Genomic DNA, 24433 nt, shown 5'->3' with positions numbered 1-24433 from the left:
ATCTAGTTGAATCCACACAGATCTGTTGCAACAAGTCAGAATAGTTACACTGATATAAAAGACTCAAATCTAGTGAAATGTGTACCCTCAGGTATTGGAAGTTTATTTTTAGCCCCCCAAAAAACTGAAATAGTGGGTGTAAAGACTCCTCTTCGGCAGGATGCAAAGTGATAACCAATAATTCGGATTTATCAAAATTAACCTTAAATCCTGCCAAAGTGCCATTGTCCTTAAGCTCTTTCAAAATATTCAGTAGGGACCTGTTGTCAAGTCTATTAACATATAACAAAATCTTGTCCTCAAAAAGGGTGATCTTATATGATGTCTCAGCTACTTGTAAGCCTATTATATCAGGCTTTGCCCTAATTTTTGTTTTAATTTCCCCTCTCTAGACCCCTGCTGGACCCTTGCCCACGGAGGTGAAGAGAAGGTTCCAGAAGGCTCAAAATAAGTCTCTTTAACATGACCTCAGCTTTCTGACTCCTGACATCTAAGAGCATCTTTGTGTATCTGCTCTCCCACATAATGTGTTAATGAGTAGGAGTTTACTTGCTTATGTGGATATTATAGAGGATAATTTATCTGTGTAGGTGTATTAGGAGAAATGAGTATGTAGCCAAGAAATAGATACATACAAGGGAAATAGGTGTTATCATTGATTTTATTCTTACCCAATTGCAACTTCAATCAATCTGGCACGCTCATCATTCAAAATCTCAGGCTTACCGACCGTAGTTCTGCCCTCTGGGTAGAGTTGAGGAAATCTCCAAACTCCTCCCAAATTGGCACTTCTTAAATACCCTTTTTGCTCATTAATACAGTATATTTTAGTATGCAAATCTTATTTTTCTTACAGTTACTGACCGCAGATCGGAAGCCCAACTCTCCCCCTTCTACCTATTTCTCAATAACTGTCACATCCTGAGTTGTAAACAACTCTTCTAAAATGCAGGGACAAGTATCCATTTTATGAAAAGGACTCCATTTTAAATTCAATTACTTGACCTAACTCCTTACTATTCCAGCCATTTATTCCTTCACCTTGGCCCTTAGACTGTATTTGGATGTTACACCAGATCCTGATAAGGCTTGGCAGCTGGGCCCTGCTGCAGCAAGTACTCAGCTGCAAAGCCATCATCAGATTTTCTGGCCTGGTCAGTGCTTCTTAGCAGCCTAGGCTTTAGAGCTCTGCCCACCACTATTCCAGTGGAGGGGTCTCTAGCTGTAACACATATTAACATTTTCTATCTGAGAGGCTCTAGAGAAAGGGAGAATAACAACATGTCAGAAGACACCCCTTCCTTGTGACCCAGCTTATCACAAATGAGGCAGTGTGCCCACTGTTAATCCTCACTTCTTCCAATAGGGACTTCATAGAGTCTTTGAATCCAAGTGCAGAAATGTTCACCAAATCTCATTTTATGCATTGCAGCCCATTAACCCCCCCCCCCCCCCCCCCCCCCCCGCCCCACACCACCACCAACATTAACTATCAAAGGCCTTTTCAGCATCAGTGGCCAAGAAGGCCATTTTCTCGTTAGGTTATTGGGTATGCCACGCAAGATGTAAGGTTCTACACACATTTTCTGCAACTTGTCTCCGAAGAATAAATCCTGATTGATTAGTGTGAATAAGATCAAGGAGAAGTTTAGCTAACCGGTCTACCAATACCTTCACTAGCAGCTTCGCATCAATGTTTAAACAATGATAATTGATCATTAAGAGCTACAGACAGTGGGATCCTTCTCCGACTTGGCTATAACTGATATTGTTGCCTCCTGCATTGATGCCCCCCCTAACCCAACTATTGGCCACCTGCACCAAAACAGGAGTGAGGACCCCTGCAAAGGTCATATAAAAAAGGCTGAAAAGCCATTGAGACAGGGGGCCTTCCCATTTTTCAGTCTTAATAGCTGTGTGAATTTCTGATGAAGTGATATCCTCTTCCAGGAATCCTCCAGCCGCATCAGATGAAATAGGCAAAGTTACACTGTCTAGATATTGTTGTATGCTTGCCTCATCAATTAGGTGTTCCAGGATATGCAAACTGTACCCTTTATTTTCTGTATAATATGGGAAACATGCTGTTAAAGATGCCTAGCAAGCAGGGTGCCAGAGTGGTTCCTAAACTTTAAAAGGTTTTGTTTCAGACACCTGTGCATAAATTCAGTTTCATTGTTGTGGACCTGTCGCAACTTCTGAAAAATTTCTGGGACACAGGTCACCTTATGGCATTTTTTCAGGTCCTTAGCGTTCCTTCAATTGGTAAGATCTCTGGTTCCTCTGTTTTGTCTTTTGGGGCCCCCCAGTTAAGGAAGTGGCAACAGACCAATACCTTTAAGATGTCCCACAGTATCCCTTTTGAGGTTTCCAAGACATTGTTGTGAGCTAAGTAATCTTGGAGAACTTTTGTAATATCCTCACAGATCTTTTTATCAGTTAAAAGATTTTCATTCAGTCTCCAAAAATGAGGGTTCTCACTATCGTTCATTCCCTCTAAGGGAAACCAAATCAGAACATGATCTGACTGATGGATATGCCCCAGCTCAGACTCCAGTACTTCTCCATAAATTCCTGGAGCAGTATAAATATTATTAACATGACAGTAGAAAGTGTGTGTGTTATTGTTATTTTTTGTGTGTGTGTGTTGGATGTTGGAGTCTCCATACATCTATAACTTCCAGTGATCTAATTAGATCAAATAACTGCCTGATGTATCTTACTGTACTGTTCCCCCCCCCCCCCCCCCCCCCTTGTAAATGATCCAGAGCAGGATCCGGTGCTACAAAGAAAAGATGACAAGTCTGATTTAAGAAGTCTAATGCATGCAGTTTGATTATTACTGGGAGCAAAACCAAAAAAACAAAAAGGCACACAACTGCTTACAAAACAGATAAAAAACAACAAAGCAGTGGAATCAAATGCATTTATTTGGAATAATACCCGACGTGGCCACGTTTCGCCCTCAGGCTGCGTCAGGGGTACAAACTATAAAAACAAAACACAAATATAAAAACATATATAACCATTTAACAGTATCATAAGCATGATTCAACTAATAAAAACCAATTATTTAAAAAAGATTCATATATAAAACAATCCTTTAAAAGTTTTTAAAAAACATGTATAGACCTACTTGATATTATCTATAAAACAAATATTTATAATTATCATTAAAATCATATATCATGTAAAATTTTTAATCAGAACATCTACAATTACTCACATCACATTTATACCTCTCAATAAAAAAAATGTTAAGATCATACAGTTAGAATCATAATTCCTGGGTCACTTCTGGAACCCTTTTTATAAACTGATGCTATGTTGAAATCTTTTGCTCAGTGTGCAGTGGCGGCCAAGAAAGCAAATGAAATATTAGGAAAGGAAAGGAGAATAAAACAGAGAATATTATAATGTCTTTGTATTACCCTATGGTGAGAATGCATCTCAAATAAGGTGTGCAGTTCTGGTCATGGCACCTCAAAAAAGGTACGGACAGCTCTTCCCTATGAGAAAAGGCTAATGAGGGTAGGGCTCTTCAGCTTGAAGAAGGCTGAAGGGAGATATGATAGGAGGTCTATTTAATGAGTGAAGTGGAAAGGGTAGAGCTGACTCACTTGTTCACTATTTCCAAAAGAATAACGACTAGGGAGCACACAATGAAGTTCCTAAGCAGAACATTAGAATAAATTGGAGAAAATATTTCTTCATTTCACTGTAAAATTAAGCTCTGGAATTCATTGCCACAGAATGTTGTTAAAGTGGTTAACATTTACTAAGGTAGATAAATTACTGGGGGTGCTTATTAACGCTCATCTTACTATAGATTCTTATGTAAACTTTCTAAATGAAAAAGGTTTATACTCAATTGCAACAAATTAGTCAAATCAGAGTGTATTTAGATGAATATTATATAAGATTGATTGTTCAGGCCATGGTGCTTTTTACCATAGATTACTGCAGTGCTATTTTGCAGGGATTACCTAATAATGTAGGTTGCTGCTGCAAAACTAATTTTTTGAGGGTTGAGGTGGCATAGAGAAACCCGTTATTTATACTCCCTCCACCGGTTGCCAGTTAAAGCGAGGGTTCAATTTAAATTACTGACTCAGATGGTTAAGATATTATATGATTTAGCCCCCTATGTGTATAAACACAAGGGTAACCTGATATGTTCCACAGCGACCACTGTGATCTGTGGATCAATATAGAGTAATGCTTCCTGCATCAGTATGTTTAGATTGCAATCATGGAAGAATCGTTGTATATGTGGAATTGGACCAGAATTGTGGAACTCTCAGCCTTTAATTTTAAGGTGTCAAACCAATTGTATTCGGTATCGTTAGATGCTGAAAACTTGGCTATTCAGGAATTGTTTTAATTCTTCTTGAGATCATTCTATACTGTTTTATTTTTATTTATTTTCATGTGTGATTTTATGCTGTGCTGTTATATGGATTGCTTTTTGATCCTTTTCTGTAGATCATACTTTATTGTAATCTGCTTTGAGCCCATGCTGGTTTAGGCAGAATGGAACTATACAATTTAATTAAATTAACTCTAATTTGATCATGTTATGATCACTGTTGCCAAATGGACTCAACACCATTATCTCTCACATCACGCCCTGCATTGCAGTAAGGATTAGATCTAAAATATCTCCCTCTCTTGTTGCTCCCTGAACCAGCTGCTTCATGAAGCAGTCATTTAATTCATCTTGGAACTTTATTTCCCAAGTATTTCCAGCTCTTGCATTTATCCAGTCACTATTGGTGTAGTTAAAGTTGCCCACTGGCAAAACAACTAGTACAGTCCAAGCAAAACAAGTAGGAAAGGAAATTGACTGTGGCTAACACTATAAACACTTATAATGCTATATAGAGTTGGGAAAAAGACCTCAGATGCTTGTGCTTTTTTAATGCTGTTATGTGGTGCAACAATTACAACATAGTACTGGCTTCGATCATAGGTCCAAAAATACCCAACAGCCCCAATTTTTTATAATTATATAGTGATGCATGAAAAATCATTTCGCATTTTGACAACAATGTGGGGGAAAAACAAAATTCAACTTATCTTTTGAGCAACAGTGCACAGCAGTAGCGAAACGTCCCCAACGGGGACCCATTTCACCAAAAGGCTTCCTCAAGGGATTCTGGGTTGCCTTTGCTGTTCAAATGCTGCTCAATATCTATGGCTGTGCGTTAATTGCTGCACCACATAACAGCATAAAAAAAGCACAGGCGTCTCAGGTCTTTTCCCCAACTCTATATAACATTATATGTATTTATAGTGTTAGCCCTGTTGTAGTTAAAGTTAGCCATTATTATACTATTGCCAAAGTTTTTTAGCTTCCGTAATTTCATCATCTGTTCATTCTGACCAGTTGTATGGTAGTATAGCCCGATCACTATTCTTTCTTGCTTCATACATGAAATTTCTATCCATAAAGATTCTATGTTTCCCGATGAGTTTTTCTTCTGTTTTGAGTTGGTTCCCTCATTGACATATTGCACCACTCCCTCCATTGTGATCAACCCTGTCATTGTAATTTATAATTTGTATAAATTCAAATATTTCCATAACATTTTTAAGTTTATTACGCATGAAATTAATTTTATTTTTAAAACATCTGTCTTGGCTTTTTCTGTATTTCTGCACATTCAGTGAGAGGCTCGATGGTTTATGTTTTATTAAATTTGATATACCGCCTTCCGTCCAAACATCAAGGCAGTTTATGATAGAAATTTCCAATAAACATAAATAAATAAATGGAATGCCAGAATTTCTTTTAAAAGAAGACCAAAACAATACAAGGGAAGGTAGCCCAGACAAGAGGTAGGATCACAGTGTGCTGAAAGACAGAAAACTACCCAAAGCCTGGGTAAGCCATATTATAAAAACACATTTTCAGTGCTGTTCTAAACTTAACATATGAGGGCTCAACATGGAGATCCCAAGGCAACAAGTTCCAAAGAGATAGTGCTAGGGTAAAACAAGGCAGATTGCCTTGTAGAGTCATATTGAGCAGCCTTTACAAAGGTGCAAAGAGACGATCATCGTGAAGGGCTCACAACGCTTGTGCAGGTATATGAGGTGTAAGATGTGAAGAAAGATAGCAGGGTGTGCCAGATTTCTTTTGAGGATTTAGAGGTTACTGTTCACTATGTCCTTCTGTCTTAAGGGTCTAGGGGGTCCTTTTATTAAGGTGCGCTGAAAAATGGCTTGCGGTAGTGTAGATGTGGGTTTTGGGCGCACGCAGAATAATTTTTCAGCGCAGCTACAAAAAATGCCTTTTAAAAGTTTTGCCGAAAATGGACGTGTGGCAAAATGAAAATTGCCACGCGTCCATTTTGGGCCTGAGACCTTACCGCCAACTATTGACTTAGCAGTAAAGTCTCATGCAGTAATCGGGCGGTAATAACCTAAGTGCACCAAATGCTACTTGGTGCACGTCCGATACGTGCTGCAGAAAATAAAAATAATTTTCCAGATGCACGCCGAAAATTAAATTACCGTGAGAGCCATGTGGTAGCCGGGCGGTAACTCCATTTTGGGGCACGCGTAGATGCTTACGCGGCTTAGTAAAAAGGCCCCTAGAATAGGAGGATATATTTTTTTCTTTATTGTTCTCTTATATATACTTTTATGTCACTTTCTCCTTCAATCCCTTTTCAGGTGTTCGGGAAGGAAGCAGTTCAGTCCTGCAGGAAAGTACAAACCTGATGGAATCTCAGAAACGGTGTGTATTTTACCAAATCCAAATCTCCATATATTTTGTGATTATTTCACACTGCTGTTTATTCTGAATTACTAACTTACATACCTTATACAACAGAATAAATTGAATTTATCCACTGAATTAAAATCTACTGTGGTGGGAGCTAAGACTTTTGATAAGTAGCGCTGTTCATGTTTCCTTTAAATAAATTTAAACATCTCCTAAAACAAGGCACCTAGTGTGTACCAAATCTGTGTTCTTCTAAACACCCCTCCCCCCCATAGTCAAGCAGTTGACATTAATATTAGAACAAGAACTTAAAGACAGTATACTCAGGAGTTCAAGACTAGAGAGCGGTGTACTGCACTGCACTCTCATCAAACTTTTTGCCACACAGTGCTGGTTGCAGGAGACCACTGCATCACGGGGGCCAAATTATCAATAGGGAGATCTCTCCACCCCAGCAACTTTAGTGCCTTCCACACATCTTTAACAGTGTCCATCTTTTTTTGACACCCCTCTCATGGTCAGCAAGATGTTAAATGGAAAACCCCAGCAGTTTCTCAACCTAGCATGTTGCAAATACTGGGTAATTTCTCTAAATTGGAGTGGAGGAGTGGCCTAGTGGTTAGGGTGGTGGACTTTGGTCCTGGGGAACTGAGGAACTAAGTTCGATTCCCGGCACAGGCAGCTCCTTGTGACTCTGGGCAAGTCACTTAACCCTCCATTGCCCCAAGTAAGCCGCATTGAGCCTGCCATGAGTGGGAAAGCGCGGGGTACAAATGTAACAAAAAAAAAAAAAAAAATTCCCATTGCCACTGCAAGGTCCAGCTAGCTAAATCCTGAAACAGAGACTTTTCAGTCATTTCAAACAATCTGTTTCTGCACGCTGCCTTTGTGCAAAACTTGCTCTTTGTGGTTTGTTTTGCTGATTTTGCAACTACAATCCCACTACTACTGCTTATCACTTCTATAGCGCTACAAGGCATACGCAGCGCTGTACACCATACATGAAAAAGACAGTCCCTGCTCAAAGAGCTCACAATCCCACAGCCTTGCCTCTGAATGGGGTCCCAAACTATGGTGGGCACGGTCCAGTTTAATAATTGTCAAGCCTGTTTCTGTGGTTTCCAAATTGGCGGATGAAAGCAGAGTTCTTGTACCACCTGCTCACAATCTACAAATTGATTCACTTCAGGAATATCTGTAAATCTAAGGTTGCAATGGGGAGAGCGATTTTCAAGGTCTTCTATATCATCTCGGCTCTCACCATGGCATCCTGGCTTTGAGAAGACTGTAGTGCTTTGAAATCGGCTCCTAGCACATCTACTCACTCCTTCATTTCCTCCAGTTGGGACCCAATCTCATGCAATCTCACGCAGCTCCAGCTTCATCTCGTTGAGCAGACCTTGCATGTCCGTTAGTACCCCCACTGTGTCTGATTTAAGTTCTTTAAACTATTGAAGCAGAAATCACAGGCTGCAGCTGTACTAATGACTGGCCTTGTGGATGATGCACACGTAACATTGTTATCTCCATAGTTGTGACTTCGGGGGCCACATGATTGTTTCACTGGCACCACATTTGAGGGGGTGCACTGTGACAAAGGGCCAGGGTTTCATAAACAGTGTGCAGTTCTCTTACCCACAGCATCTCTGTGGCTATGAGGTTAATTCCCAGAGTCCTTGGCTGTTCTGGCCATGACATCAAAGATAACAATCTTGTTGTTCTAGCACATCGGGACCCTTGTCAGCAGTCTTCGTCTGTCTGCAAGGTCGCAGCTCTTGCAAATAATAGATCTCGCATTAAAAGATGGAATAAGCTTCATTCTGTTGGACCACTAGATGTCAGAGGGGGTAAAAGGGCCACTAGAGAAGACAATACCATAGTGAAGAGATTAAATTAATTCTTTGCTTCTGTCTTCACCAAGGAAGATGTGGGAGAGATACCAGTGCCAGAAGTGATATTTAGTGCTGATGAGTCAGAGAAACTGAATCAAATCTCTGTAAACCTGGAAGATGTAATGGGGCAATTTGACAAATTGAAGAGAAGCAAATTGCCTGGACCGGATGGTAAACATCCCAGAGGAGTACTGATAGAGTTGAAAAAAGAACTTGAGGAACTGTTGTTAGTAATTTGTAATTTATGTTTAAAATCAAGCATGGTACTGGAAGATTGGAGGGTAGCCATTCTAACGCCAATTTTAAAAAGGGTTCCAGAGGTGATATGGGAAATTATAGACCAGTGAGCCTGATGTCGGGTGCCAGGCAAAATGGTAGAGAATATTATAAAGAACAAAATTACAGAGCATATACATAAACATGGATTAATGAGACAAAACCAACATGGATTTGGTGAAGGGAAATCTTGCCTCACCAATCTACAATATTTCTTTCAAGGAGTGGATAAAGGTGAGCCAGTTGATATTGTGTATTTGGATTTTCAAAAGGCATTTGACAAAGTACCTCATGAAATACTCCATAGGAAATTAGAGAGTCATGGTATAGGTCAGGGGTACGTAACTCCGGTCCTCGAGAGCCGCAGGCAGGTCAGGTTTTCAGGATATCCACAATGAATATGCAGGAGATAGATTTGCATACCATGGAGGCAGTGCTTGCAAATCTATCTCCTGCATATTCATTGTGGATATCCTGAAAACCTGACCTGCCTGCGGCTCTCGAGGACCGGAGTTGCCTACCCCTGGTATAGGTGGTAATGTCCTATTGCGGATTAAAAACTGGTTAAAGGATAGAAAACAGGGAGTAGGGTTAAATGGTCAGTATTCTCAATGCAGAAGAATAGGTAGTGGGGTTCTACAGGGGTCTGTGCTGGGATCGCTGCTTTTTAACATATTTATAAATGATCTAGAGATGGAAATAACTAGTGAGGTCATTTGCTGATGACACAAAGTTATTAAAAGTTGTTAAATCACAAGAGGATTGTGAAAAATTGCGAAGAGGACCTTTCAAGACTGGGCATCCAAATGGCAGATGACATTTAACGTGAACAAGCAAAGTGATGTATGTGAGAAAGAGGAACCCAAACTATAGCTATGTTATGCAAGGTTTCACATTAGGAGGCAGTGGCCAGGAAAGGGATCTAGATGTTATCGTTGATGATACATTGAAACTCTCTTCTCAGTCTGCGGCTTCGGCAAGGAAAGCAAATAGAATGTTAGGTATTCTTAGGAAAGGAATGGAAAACAAAAATGAGAATGTTATAATGCCTTTGTATTGCTCCATGGTGTGACCGTACCTTGAATACTGTGTATAATTCTGGTCACCACATCTCAAAAAAGATATAGTGTACTTAGAAAAGGTACAGAGAAGGGCGACGAAAATGATAAAGGGGATGGGATGACTTCCCTGTGAGGAAAGGCTAAAGCAGCTAGGGCTCTTCAGCTTGGAGAAGAGATGGCTGAGGGGAGATATGATAGAGGTCTGTAAAATAATGAGTGGTATGGGTGGATGTGAATCGCTTGTTTACTCTTTCCAAAAATACTAGGACTAGGGGGCATGCAATGAGGCTACTAAGTAGTAAATTTAAAACAAATCTGAGAAAATATTTGTCCACTCAATGTGTAATTAAACTCTGGAATTTGTTGCCAGAGAGTGTGATAAACGCAGTTAGCTTAGCAGGGTTTAAAAAAGGTTTGGTTAACTTCCTAAAAGAAAAATCCATAAACCGTTATTAAGATGGACTTGGGATAAATCCACTGCAGATAAGCAGCATAAAATCCATTTTACTGTTTTTGGATCTTGCCTGGATTGGCCACTGTTAGAAACAGTGGCTTGATGAACCTTCGGACCGTCCCAGTATGGCAACACTGTTCCTATGTTCTGTAAATCGAAGGAACAAACTCCAGAGGAAACTCTCGATTGTTACAGATTAGATATAACGAGAAAATTGAAAATCCACTACAGCACTCAAGGAATTCCACATCTAATAGTATGTGTAATCGTCTGAGACTGATCCTCATGCAAAACCCTATTGGGCTCATTTTTGAAAGAGAACGACACCCATCTTTCGACATAAATCGGAAGATGGACGTCCTTCTCCCAGAGTCGTCCAAATCCACATCCATTTTGGAGCTGAGCATGACATCTGAGGCTGGCATAGAGGCTGGTACAAAATATTTTAAAGATGTTTTTTGAGGGTGGGAGGGGGTTAGTGACCACTGGGAGAGGAAGGGAAAGTAATCCCCGATTCTCTCCGGTGGTCATCTAGTCATTTTGGGCACCTTTTTGTGCCTTGGTCGTAAGAAAAACACGATCAGGGACGTCCTTGTTTCTTTCGATTATGGGTCGAGGACGTCCTAGTGTTAGGCATGCCCAAGTCCCGCCTTCGCTACGCCTCCGATAAGCCCCCTTGAACTTTGGCCGTCCCTGCGACGGAAAGAAGCCAAGTGCACTGAGTGCACCACCAACGAGGCTTCAGTTCATGGCCTCTCGTGTCCTCCCAGACTAACGGCTCCGCGGCCGTGATTGATGACTGCGGCGCGTCAGACATGGTGAGTGTGACAGTATGACAGAAATCCATGCTTCTAACATAGAGGGAGGTATACTAGCCTCATCTTTCATACTGTTCAGAACATCAGCAAGCAAAGGTGAGAATTCAGGAGCAAGAGCTCTATAAAATTCCAGTTGCAGGCTGTCCAAGCCAGGAGACTTGCTAGTCGCCATGGTCTTTATGGCCACTGCAATCTCATCTAGCCAAATCTCTGCGTCTAAAAGGTCCCTCTGAGCTGTCGTAAGAGAAGAAAGTTTAGAGGAGCTCTGATAAGTGCCAATAGTCTTCTACCTAATGGTAGCATCCCTAGTCATCCCTGCCAATAATTCCCTGAAACATGTCCTAATAAAAGAAGACTTATACAACAACTGCCCCCTGCCATCTTTAATTTTCCTAACCACCCTGTCCGCCTGATCTTTTCATAATTTATAGGCTAAAATAGAACTGGCTTTCCAAGAGTATTCAAAGTGTCCCTGTCTCACCCTGTCTGTTGCAAACTGAATGTCTTCCTGATGCAGATTCTCAAAAGAGAGTCAAACCTCTTAAAGCTCTTTAGCGAGCTAGTCCTCTTATGCTGTGTTTCACAATGGGATATCAGTGTTAAAAAGTAAAATTTAAGGCAGTGGTTCCCAAACCTGGTCCTGGAGGCACCCCAACCAGTCAACTTTTCAGGATATCCACAATGAATATTCATTGAGAGAGATTTTTGCATGCACGACCTCTACTGCATGCAAATCTATCTCATGAATATTCATTGTGGATATCCTGAAAAGTTGACTGGTTGGGGTGCCTTCAGGGTCAGGTTTGGGAACCACTGATTTAAGGGATTTCTTCTATTTCTTCTTCCTAGAGGTATGTTTTAAAAAGAAACCCTCAGTAACAGCCTTTAAAGCATCCCAGATAATAGAAAGAGATGGACCAGACAACAGATTCTGAGCTAAGAAGTCTTTCAACAGAGCCTTATATTCCTGCACCACCATTTAATCTTTAAGTAATGTGGTGTGTTAAGTGTCCAAACTCTATCCACTGGATACGATCTCAGTGCTAAGAGATCAACCCTACAAAAGGCATGATCAGAAAAGGTGATATTACCAATAGTTGTAGACCCCACTTGGCTCTTAAAAAATGTAATCAATACATGAGTATTGAGCATAACGAGGGGAAAAGTAGGCATAACATTTTCTGGGTACCACTATGCTCTTTCCACACATCATAAAAACCCAAATCATGAACAAATGCTTTAAAAGCACTAGAGATAAGTTTGTCCTCCACAGCCCAAGTGCCAGTAGTATCTAAGGTTAAATTTAGACAAGCATTTAAGTCTCCTGCACAAAGCACTGGGCCTTTTATAAACCCTCTGAACTGAAGCTTAACTGCTGTAAAAAAAAGTCCACCTGACACATATTGGGAGCATATATATTGGCCAAGATCAATTCAACCTCCTCTATTTGAGCCTGTACAAATATATATCTCCCTTTTGATTCCTTTTTAACATTTTGTATCTGTACCATTAAATCCGTATGCAAAAGGGAAAAGGGGGAAATGGAACTTGATATACCGCCTTTCTGTGGTATTTTGCAACTACATTCAAAGCGGTTTACATATATACAGATACTTATTTTGTACCTGGGGCAATGGAAGGTTAAGTGACTTGCCCACAGTCACAAGGAGCTGCAGTGGGAATCAAACCCAGTTCCCCTGGATCAAAGTCCGCTGCACTAACCACTAGGCTACTCCTCCACTCCTCCAAAGCAAAACAATACCCCTCCCCCCCCCCCCCCCCCCCAAAAAAAAAAGAATCAGAAGCAAATGAAATATGTGGATACGCTCTATGGTATACTAGATGTACATGGTTCTTGCAAAGATGGGTCTCCTGCACAAAAACTATATGTGCCCCCTGTTGAAGCACCTCCTGAAATAGTTTATGGCGCTTCCTAGGTGAATTAAGGCCATTGGCATTAATAGTCAAAATATGAACATCAGATGTCATGAAATACCCAGAAAAACACAAAGACATCCCATCAGCCATCCCCACAAGTCACACTAAAAGAAAAACCCTCTCCCCATCCACCACCAAAAGAAAAGAAAACATCAAACCACCACCCCAGCGAAAACCATGCTAAACCTCTCCCAACCCCCCTCCAAACTCCTCTATGTAGCTCCCAAATCCTTCTAAAGGAAGGATAAGAACCTGAGAGAGAGTCCCTCCCTCTCTTGCGGGGATATCCACCCACTCCCCCCAAACAAGCAAATGCCACATACCATAGAGCTCAGCAAGAAAAATTGAGTTATAAAAATAATGTTCAGACCCCCCAACATCAAGTATAGACAACTCCCCCCCCCCCCCCCCCACCCAGTATCCCTTTAGCATATTCTACAATGGAACAAGGGATAGCTACTAGAAAAACGTAGTCAAGAAGAAGAGTCACAAAGCATGATTAGGTTGGAATGTAATCTGAGTGAAGCTGTAGTCTCTTCCCCTTGCTGAACACATGGGCCCGTTGCTTGGCTCTGCTCCCCGAGGTGGATGAATGTGCTTTGCTTCTAGGTTCTAGATCAGTAACCAAACCAGCTTTCTTTAGCACTTTCCAGATGTCGTCAGGTGTTTTGGCTCTACAGAGAGAGCCTTGCAAAGGGAAATTTAGTGCCAGCAGGAGAGACCAATGATATTTGACCTGTTCTTTGCGCAGTACTTCAGTACAAGCTTGAATTCCCGCTTCTTTGCAAGAGTAAAGGCTGACAAGTCTTGAAAAAGAGAAATTGGCACATCCTGGAACTGGATTGATGAAACTGAGTGCACCTTCTGTAATATCAGCTCATGCCTGCAAAACAAGAAAAGCAAACCACGATATCTCTAGGGCAGGTGTCGGGGATGGCCCGGGGCACTCTTTGTAGTCCAATTTCAGGGTCTGGTTCCTTAAGATCCAACAACTGGCAGCATAAAGCTTGAATCACCTCCTGCACATTCTCCTGATTATTTCTTCTCAAATTGGGTTTCTAGGTTGGTTTATTTAGATTGCAAATCCAAGACCGCTTTCCCTTGCTCCTCGAACTGCACTTCAATATCTTTGAAATGGGATCCAAGAACTCTCAGATCCCTATGTATAGTATCAATGCGGGTTGCAAGTTCCCCTCTCATATCTTTCAATTCAGTGCTCGTGTCCAAGGCTCCTCAGGTTTACTGGTTCCAATTCTCCATCTTCCTTGCATTCAAGGTCTGCAGTTGTGATATAGGCTGCAATGCCTGCCTCATGGCATCCTCAACCCAGTACACCGAAATTGTCTCAAAGCCTCTTTATTGTCTGCTGCTTTAGCTTTATGGGTCACCAGGGGAAATTAATTGCTCAGGATACAAAAATATCAAGCTTCAGAGACCATATGAGCCTTTAATCGGGAAAGGGAGCAGGCTCATGACATAAAAAAAAGGTCCATCTAACAGCAGTTTTTGAACAGGAAAGATATTCATGGCAATGCCTTACGCGACTTCGCTCCCTTACTGGAGGGGTTTTCTCCAGCAGTAGGATATATCAACAAGCAAGGTGGAGCCTGCAGCCATCTGATGGCGGTGGAAGTGGCTTCCCTCATGAGTTGGGCAGAGAAAAATCTTCTCTGGTTGTCAGCATCTCATATCGCTGGGTCCTTGAATGTGGAGGTGGACTTTCTCAGGCAATCCTGGACATGGAAGAATAGGAAGTATCCAGCCTGGGTTTTCAGCTGATAGTGGACCTATGGGATTCTCCGCATCTGGACTTGATGGTGATGAAACGGAATGATACAGTACCCAAGTTCTTCAGCCTTTGGAATGAGCCGGGCTCCATGGGGATCAATATCTTTCTGTATCCCTCTGATCTGTTGCTGGGCTGCAGTAACGCCATGAATTGTGGAGCAGTAGTAATGTGTAGGGCCACAGATGGAACAACAAGGCGGAACTGCTCTGCTTATGACACAGAAAACTTTGCTGTTTCGCTCACGATACGGGGAACTTTGGTTGCTTGTCTTCGTTGGTTGCTGTGAGAAATCTCATGGGAAGACACATTGTGCTGACCCCTGATGCAGGCTTTTGCCGAAACACGGGACATGTCGGGTCTTTGAATAAAATTGTTTCGTCTAGATTTTGGCTCTGCCTTGTTGTTCCATCTATGGCCCTACACCACTACTATTAATCCTTCTGCAGCCCTGGCCAGAGACGCATCTACTGTATGTCTTCCCTCCTTGGCTCAGAAACACTCTACATCCATGGCAAAGTGTTATCAGCATTTCATCTCAGACGAAGAGGCTCAGTATTCTTCCTTGATGCTTCACGATGTGCGTAGAGTCATGGTAACATAATAAATGATGGCAGATAAAAACCTGTATGGTCCATCCAGTTTGCCCAAGAAGATAAATTCATTACATAAGGTATGAGATAATAACAACATATGTATACCTGATCTTGATTTCTCCATGTCATTTTCAGAGCATAGACCGTAGATGTCTGTCCGGCATAGTCTTTGTCCTAAAACTTCTGAAGTTATCATAGACGCCCTTGAAAAGCTTAATTCCAGCCCATCCAAATGTATCCAGCCACGATCAGGGTACAGAACATAGAAGTCTGCCCATTCCTGGCTTTGCCTTCCAATTACTTGGTCTCCGCTAAGCTTCTTTGGATCGATTCCTACGTGTTTATTCCATGCATTTTTGAATTCTGCTATTTTGATTTTGTTGCACTTCCATTTTTGGCAAAAAAAAAAAAAGAGGCCTTTTTTACAGGCGTGCTAAAAAATGGATTGGCGTGCGCCCAAAACCCACGCCTACACTACCGCAAGCTATTCCAGCACACTTTTGTAAAAGGACCCCTATGTTTTTGGATAATTGTGGGTTTTATAAGAATAAATAAATAAATATGGAATCTATTGAGGCTTTTTCCTCCCATTTTTTGAATTTTTTTTTTTAATTATCAAAGATTGAAGATATGTATTTGGATATACTCAGAAGTTGGGGGATAAGGTTATAGTTTCTATGTTGGGTTATTTTAGTTCAGGAGATGGAGGAGATTACTTGTGGGGATGGAGGAGATTCCAGTGGGGACGGGTGAAATTTCTGTCCCTGTGCAACTCTGTAGAGCTGAGGAAACTGCTCTGATTTGTCCCAGGAATGTGCAGTGACATCACATACTTGTGTGTCTGATCAATCCTGCTGTCTATTACAGGTGAGCAACAGCACTTTACAGATGATATGGTTTACATACATCCAAGGAAGGTAATATAGTCCTTAGTCAGCATTTTAAGTCCTGGTTAACCAGCATTTAAACTAAGCCAAGGAAAAGGCATACCCTGGTCTCCCTCTCAAACAAAAGAGCTGAAGTAAACAACATAAAAGAATAAAAGACCAAAATAAATCAGTCAACAACAAACTGGAGACAGAAAAGAAAATTAAAATAAATATAGCTGCCAATCTAGTGGAAAAATAAAAGCAGAACACGGAACTGAAAGGGCAGTTTTCAAAAGCACTTGTGTTAGTAAGCATGAATGAAAATTTACCTCTTTAAATGCAGCTGAAAAAATGTGCAGCTGCCACAGTATAGGCAGTTTTAGCTGTAGAAGAATAGGTGTCTGGGGGTCTTGTTTAGATGAGGGGAAGAAATCAGTATTGTACACTAGATTTTCAAATATATGAGTTCTTTTTAGGCAGAGAGCATACAGATGCTTTTAACACATGCCATTTGGACTTTGAAAAATTAGCAAAGATAAACCCCTGAGCTCTGTTAACAAGTCCTATAAAAATGAAACAGAACCCACCTGTTTCCAGTCATAGTAGCTGAGCTGATTTGCACACACCTGGATGAAGGATCAAGCTGTTTCGGTTGTAGGAAGTGAATGTGAAGCAGATGTCGCAAGTAAACATTGCCAGACAGCATACTGAACGAAGGCACAGATAAAGTACTACTACTACTACTACTATTTAGCATTTTTATAATGCTACAAAGCGTACGCAGCGCTGCACAAACATAAAGGAAGAAAGACAGATAGTCCCTGCTCAAAGAGCTTACAATCTAATAGACAAAAAAATAAAGCAAGCAAATCAATTAATGGGTAGAGGAAAGAGGAGAGGAGGGTAGGTGGAGGCGAGTGGTTACAAGTCAAAAGCATTGTTAAAGAGGTGGGCTTTCAATCTAGATTTAAAGATGGTCAAGGATGGGGCAAGTCGTAGGGGCTCAGGAAGTTTATTCCAGGCGTAGGGTGCAGCGAGACAGAAGGAGCGAAGTCTGGAGTTGGCAGTAGTGGAGAAGGGAACAGATAAGAAGGATTTATCCGTAGAGCGGAGTGCACGGGAAGGGGTGTAGGGAAGGACAAGTGTGGAGAGATACTGGGGAGCAGCAGTGAGTACACTTAAGGGTTAGTAGAAGTTTGAACAGGATGCGAAAACGGATAGGGAGCTAGTGAAGCGGCCTGAGGAGAGGGGTAGTATGAGTAAAGCGATCCTGGCGGAAGACGAGATGGGCAGCAGAGTTAACAGCTCCTCCCTCTTCAGCTGGCGGGATCTGGGACCACACCAGCTCAGAGATCTGAGCTGGCAAAGACTTGTGAAAAGCTACATTTTCTGTGTTTGTAATATCTGCTGTGACACAGTCACTGCTTTCCCCACCAATCATAATATAGTGGAAACAGTTTAGTATGACCAAAGCTTAGCCTCGACCAGGGCATCTCTGCAAAGTCAGTAAGCATGACTTAAGGGAACTGCTGAGGAAGAATCCTGTGAGGCCTAAGATTAGTATAAAAGAACTCTAGAGGCCTCTGACTGAGACTTGAGAAAGGTTTCTGTTGCACATTTTGAAGATTAGTCCACAAAATGTTCTGTACGGGATGGTGGCAAGAAGGATGCCTTTGCCTAAGAAAAGCCATATGATGGTGCTGCATGGCATTTTGAAAGAGACACTTAAAGGACACTCCATATGTGGGAGAAGGTTTTGTGGTCTGTTGAGTCCAAAGTAGAACTTTTTGGTCTTGGTGCTAAATGGCCCTGCTAACACTGTTCCTAAAGTGTGGTGATGACAGCATTATATTATATGGATGTTTTACTGCAGTAGGGACAGGGAAACTGCACCATCCATCTTCTCCTTTATATGTATAAAGTATGGACAGATCTCAGAAGAAAACACATTCTGGTCTTCCAGAGATCTGAGAGTGGGAAAAGACTCATCTGTGACCAGGACAGTGAGCCTAAACAGAAAGCAAAAACAACACTAAAATGGCTCAGCAAGAACGAAGGCGGATGTTCTTGACTGGCCCAGTCAAAGGTCTGGCCTGTATCCAATAGAAAATCTGTGGCAAGACTTTTAAGGCTGGAGTCCACAGACAATCCCTACTCATCTTGAAAGATCTTCAGCTATTCTGCCAAGAATAGAGAAAAATTGCAGCATCCCACTGTGCAGTGTTTGCAGAGGCTTATCTTATAACTCATGGTAAATCAATTTAAATGCAGTTAAGGTAAGCATCAAAAAGCAGGGGCAGAAATTGTGCAGATGTCTTCAGTATCCCAGCACTATAACTCTCAAACAGAAGCTTAATGTGATAATAACCAAACCACTGAAACATCAGAGACGACACATTTCACACGAACCACAAAGTCTTTACTTCTCATTGGTTCGATACAATGAGGCATATTTTCAAAGCACTTTGGGAGGCTAAGTTCCATAGGTTTCTATGGAACTTTGGGAGGCTAAGTGCTTTGAAAATGAGCCTCTATGTGATTGTGGTATTAACACCATGACAAAAATCTTCAGATGTATTTACTTTTTAATAATTTGCTTTACAAAAACTTTAAAATAAACAGAGCTTAATAACACTTATCTCTGAAATTTGAATATTAATATCATGTTTAAGAGTTTGTGAGTTATAGGGCTGGGATATGGAAGATTTTTTATCTTATGACTCATGGCTTATTGCTGGAAAAGGGGCTTCCACCAAGTATTTACTTTGAGAGACATTCTGTATTGCATTTTGAGTGTTGCAGAACAATGTGGTGTACAATTGTAGAGGACTCAAATACAAATCACTACACGCATCTACCTTCACATACCTCTGTACAAAATCATGGAATAAACTACCGAATGCTATAAAAACAACGCATGATTTGACAACCTTCCGGAAGTTATTGAAGATGCACCTGTTCGAAGAGACTTACAATAAAAATCTTCCTTAATGACTCTATTCCATTCTACATCTAAACCAACTAATACTGATCCCTTCTAATTTGATTGTTAATCACATTATCACTCTTGGTCATTATATCTTACCTGTTTTATTTTGTGTTATGTAAATAATTCTACTGACCTATCTACCTAATTTCTTATCCAGTAATATGTTAAATTAGACCATACCTCTTACTCTGTTTATGATTATACCTTTTGCAACATAGTGTAAGCCACATTGAGCCTGCAAATAGGTGGGAAAATGTGGGGTACAAATGCAGCAAATAAATACCTTGAAAGAAGATAATACATAAAAAGTGTGGAATGAAAAATAATACAGACTTCAAGGGGAGCAACAACGAGGGGAGGAGGTGGATGGGAGAGAGAGGAGCAAACAGCAGAAGCATGAAAGAACAGAGACCAAGAGAGTGTTAGTTTGTAATAGACAGACAGTTCATATTAGTTCCTGTGGCAGGCCTTAAAGCCCTTTATCTAGTCATGTTACAAAAGACGGAATAAAAAACAAATATGTTTAACCCAGACTTAAGATTAGGGTAAAATGACGGTGCCCTGACATCTAAGGGAGAGAATTCCATAGTGAGCCAGAAAAGTGAAAGAGGTGTGCTGAGTGACCGCTAAATACATTTTAACAAACGGAAACTATCAGAAGGTTTTTTTTGCTGAGAGTAAAGGGGACACAAGGGAATTAGTAGGTTAAATAGATATTTGGTGGACTAAAGTAAAAAGCATAATTGTCAATATCAGGATCTTGAACTTCACTCCAAAACTAATTGGGAGCTAGTGCTGATTAGCTAATAAAGGGGTTGCATGAACATATCTATGTGAGCAAGTGCAAAGTGATGCATGTGGGAAAGAGAAACCCAAATTATAGCTACGTCATGCAAGGTTCTACGTTAGGAGTCACGGACCAAGAAAGGGATCTAGGTGTCGTCGTTGATGATACATTGAAACCTTCTGCTCAGTGTGCTGCAGCGGCTAAGAAAGCAAATTGAATGTTAGGTATTATTAGAAAAGGAATGGAAAACAAAAATGAGGATGTTATAATGCCTTTGTATCGCTCCATGGTGCGACCGCACCTCGAATATTGTGTTCAATTCTGGTCGCCGTATCTCAAAAAAGACATAGTGGAATTAGAAAAGGTACAGAGAAGGGCGACGAAAATGATAAAGGGGATGGGACGACTTCCCTATGAGGAAAGGCTAAAGCGGTTAGGGCTCTTCAGCTTGGAGAAAAGGCGGCTGAGGGGAGATATGATAGAGGTCTATAAAATAATGAGTGGAGTTGAACGGGTAGATGTGAAGCGTCTGTTCATGTTTTCCAAAAATACTAGGACTAGGGGGCATGCGATGAAGCTACAATGTAGTAAATTTTAAATGAATTGGAGAAAATGTTTCTTCACTCAACGTGTAATTAAACTCTGGAATTAGTTGCCGGAGAATGTGGTAAAGGCGGTTAGCTTAGAGGAGTTTAAAAAAGGTTTGGAAGGCTTCCTAAAGGAAAAGTCCATAGACCGTTATTAAATGGACTTGGGGAAAATCCACTATTTCTGGGATAAGCAGTATAAAATGTTTTTGTACTTTTTGGGATCTTGCCAGGTATTTGTGATCTGGATTGGCCACTGTTGGAAACAGAATGCTGGGCTTGATGGACCTTTGGTCTTTCCCAGTATGGCAATACTTATGTACTTATAAGTGTTATACAGGAACTTGACTGCGATTGCATTATGGAGGAGAGTTTAAAACCATTATTGTCAGTGTTTCTGTAATCAGTCTGATTCAGGATGCGTGTGTGAGATAATAGTTGAAGGAAAGATCTGATTGAACTGATTTGTCATAAGGCAAAAATGGAAGATCTCATGACAGATATGAAGTCTGTTCATCAAATGTGAGTAGAGAGTCTTAACTGAAAGTCTAGGGTGGTGACGAGAGTTCTGTAACAAAATTGAAAGTCTGGGAATAAAAGAAGGAAGGAGGACAACTTCCAATGCACATTGCCTTGGATTTAACTAAATTGAGTTTGAGTTTGTTTCAGAATAGCCATTGGGCAGAGTATCCAAATCAGAGAGCTGAGATCTGGGCAGGTGTTGAAAGGGTGTAAAGACTTATGCAATCAAGGTGTTGGGTTTCTTATTCTTAATTGCTTATTCTTTCCTACCTAGGGGAATGTTAGACATTCTTGAAACCTTATGTATAATTCCTTCCTTCTCCGTCTGTCTATCTGGGGGCAAAAACATTGTCCAAAACTTTAACAGAACATGACTAAGGTGGGGGTGGAGGAAGCAGTGAAAAGACAGATTGAGTTTGAAAATGGGCTTGATCAGATGGGGTTTCCAGAGAAACAAGTTCCCCCTCCCTCCAAGTGCTTTTCTGTGGGAAAAGCAGTCCAAGCTCTACGTTATAGAAACATTGATAGACTGACACAGCAGTGAGGGCATTGTACATTCAGATGCCTCTTCTTCTGTACCCTGAGGGCATTGTCCATTCAATCGCTTCTTCCCTCTATTGCTCTTTCTTTCTCTCACACTCATACATTCACACACACACACACACCGCTGCAGCATTCCCGTGTGGATAGAAGAACAATCTCTGGGGACAACAGAGTGAGGTTTAGAATGTAATAAGAGAGGCAATTGAAGCAGCAGAATTAATCTTGGAATGCTCAGAGGTGCAGCCAGAACACCAGACTAAAGTTTGGAACACTCATTGGTTGAATAGTGAATACTGACCAAAGAAAAAGGGGTGGCTTTTGGGGTTGGGAAGAAATGGAGGGCTGCAAGTAAGTAATAGTGTTGGCTCCTGTGGGTATGGGTGGGAATGAAGGGGATTAATTGCGAGAATGGGTGGGGATGAATTGGATCTCAGCGGGTATGGATTAAAGACCAATGGAGAGAGATGGGGATGGGTGAAATTTCTGTCCCCATGCAACTCTGCAGTATGGTGACGACTAGAGATTCAACTGTGTAGTTTGCTACTGGTTGCTACATACTACCAACTAGTGGTAGAGATATACAACGTTTGGGGAGCGTGCCAGATGCCCTTGACCTGGATTGGCCACTGTCGGTGACAGGATGCTGGGCTAGATGGACCTTTGGTCTTTCCCAGTATGGCACTACTTATGTACTTATGTACCTGCTGCTATGGAACAGAGGCACCCTGTGGTTAAATTGTAAAATCCATCTTGTTGGAAACAAGATACTGATCTAGATGGACCATTGGTCTGACCCAGTATGGTTACTCTTATGTTCTTATCTAATGGTTATATATGTTATCACACTCAGAACCATCCCTTTCCTCTGACTGACAGGTCAGAGATACAACAAATATCATACACACAATACTCAGCAATTCTTGCAAGGCTTCCAAAAATATATTATAAAATATTTGCACAAAACACAAAGAGGAAAAAAAACCTCAATAGACCTCAGCTATTTTATGTCATTATAGCCAGTCGGGGTTCAGTGTCTATCATCAGCATAAAAAACCTCTTTTGTGTTATTTATTTTACCTTATTTAATAAATCAAAAAATGTAATAAGCTCTACTGCACATTCTTTCAAAACAACATACTTGTAAGATTTATGACCACCACATAAGTCCGACAGTGGCTAGCGTTTTGTTTCTGCTTCAGGAACATGTGGTAGTTAACAGGCAGGAGCACCAGGGCCGTGCCGATGCGGTAAGCCAGGTAAGCGCCGCAGGGGGGCGCCATCCTCTGCGGGGCGCCGCCGCTGCGTGCTTACCTTGCCCCTCCCGCTCCCATGTAGGAACTGCCCACCCTCTTCTCCCCCCCCAAGATCCCTTTCCTTTTTTTTTTTCTTTTAAATTTACCTTCCTCCGGCAGCGCAGCGTCAGTGAAGGAGGCGGCGCTCCCAATCCCGACGTCTCTAGCCTTCCATTGGTTCGCTCAGTGTCCCGCCTTCTTCTGACGTCATCCTGAGCGAACCAATGGAAGGCTAGAGATGTCGGGATTGGGAGCGCCGCCTCCTTCACTGACGCTGCGCTGCCGGAGGAAGGTAAATTTAAAAGAAAAAAAAAAGGAAAGGGATCTTGGGGGGGGAGAAGAGGGCGGGCAGTTCCTACATGGGAGCGGGAGGGCAGGGGAGAGAGGAGCATAGATGGGAGGGCAGGGTTCATGGAAGGGAGAGAGGGGAATTGCTTGATCGGGATGAATGGCGGGGGCAGGGGACAGATGGGCATGGATGGGTGGGAGGGTAGGGCTCAGGGAGAGAGGAGAATCGCTGCCTTGGAGCCAGGCGGGGGCGGCGGCGCCAACTGGTAGTCTGCAGGGGGGCGCCAGAGACCCTTGGCACGGCCCTGAGGAGCATGTTCTTTCAAAAATTCAGGGAGCTCTTCAGTGAAATGCTCTCACTAACTAGGCACTGCCTTCAAATTTATTATTGATAGAGGTCAGAGATACACACAGATATACATACACGTGGGTTGGAAAGAATTACATGAGCTATGCTCCACGTGCCATCCCTTCTTGTTGAATATTTCTGTAATTCTTTCACATTGAACATGTAGATACATTGTATAGATCATTGCATTTAATGCATTTTGAATTGTTTATATTTTAAGAAGCAGAATGTGAAAAATTTACAAGAGTGTGAAGAATTTTGCAGGGTACTACAGCAAACAAATTTAGAGCTAGATTACTAAAGTGTGCTGCTGCCTTGGCATGAGCTAATGTCATTAACTTGCATTATTAGTTGATAACTCGCATAACCTAAAATGGGACCTGCGATATATAACACTAGTATAAAAGGCCCGTTTCGATAGGCAATGAAACGGGCGCTAGCAAGGTAATGCCCCCCCTCCCTCCCTCCCTTCCGAGTTCCAGACACTCCCTCCCTCCCTTTCGAGTTCCAGACCCCCCTCCCCAGACCCCTCCCTCCCTTCCTTCCTTTCCTTCCAACTGAGTTCCAGACCCCCCCCCTCCCTCCCAGTTCAGGGCCCCCTCACGCACCTCCCACCGAGTTCCAGACTCCCCCCTCCAATTTCAACACCCCCC

General features: G+C 41.7%; 1 protein-coding gene across 4 annotated transcripts in view; it reads left to right on the top strand.

Annotated features, from left to right (window-relative positions):
- Nucleotides 1-24433, top strand: part of MINDY4 (MINDY lysine 48 deubiquitinase 4) — a 180283-nt gene that overhangs the window by 102726 nt on the left and 53124 nt on the right. For all 4 annotated transcript variants that reach the window (XM_030197772.1, XM_030197746.1, XM_030197754.1 and 1 more), the window contains one exon: nucleotides 6682-6745. In XM_030197772.1, the coding sequence (XP_030053632.1) occupies nucleotides 6682-6745 (64 nt within the window). The remainder of the gene's footprint in view (nucleotides 1-6681; nucleotides 6746-24433) is intronic.

Source organism: Microcaecilia unicolor, chromosome 1 (assembly GCF_901765095.1).
Source record: "Microcaecilia unicolor chromosome 1, aMicUni1.1, whole genome shotgun sequence".
Taxonomy (NCBI): domain Eukaryota; kingdom Metazoa; phylum Chordata; class Amphibia; order Gymnophiona; family Siphonopidae; genus Microcaecilia; species Microcaecilia unicolor.
Note: the sequence above shows the minus strand (reverse complement) of the source record. Positions and strands in the feature narration are given on the sequence as shown.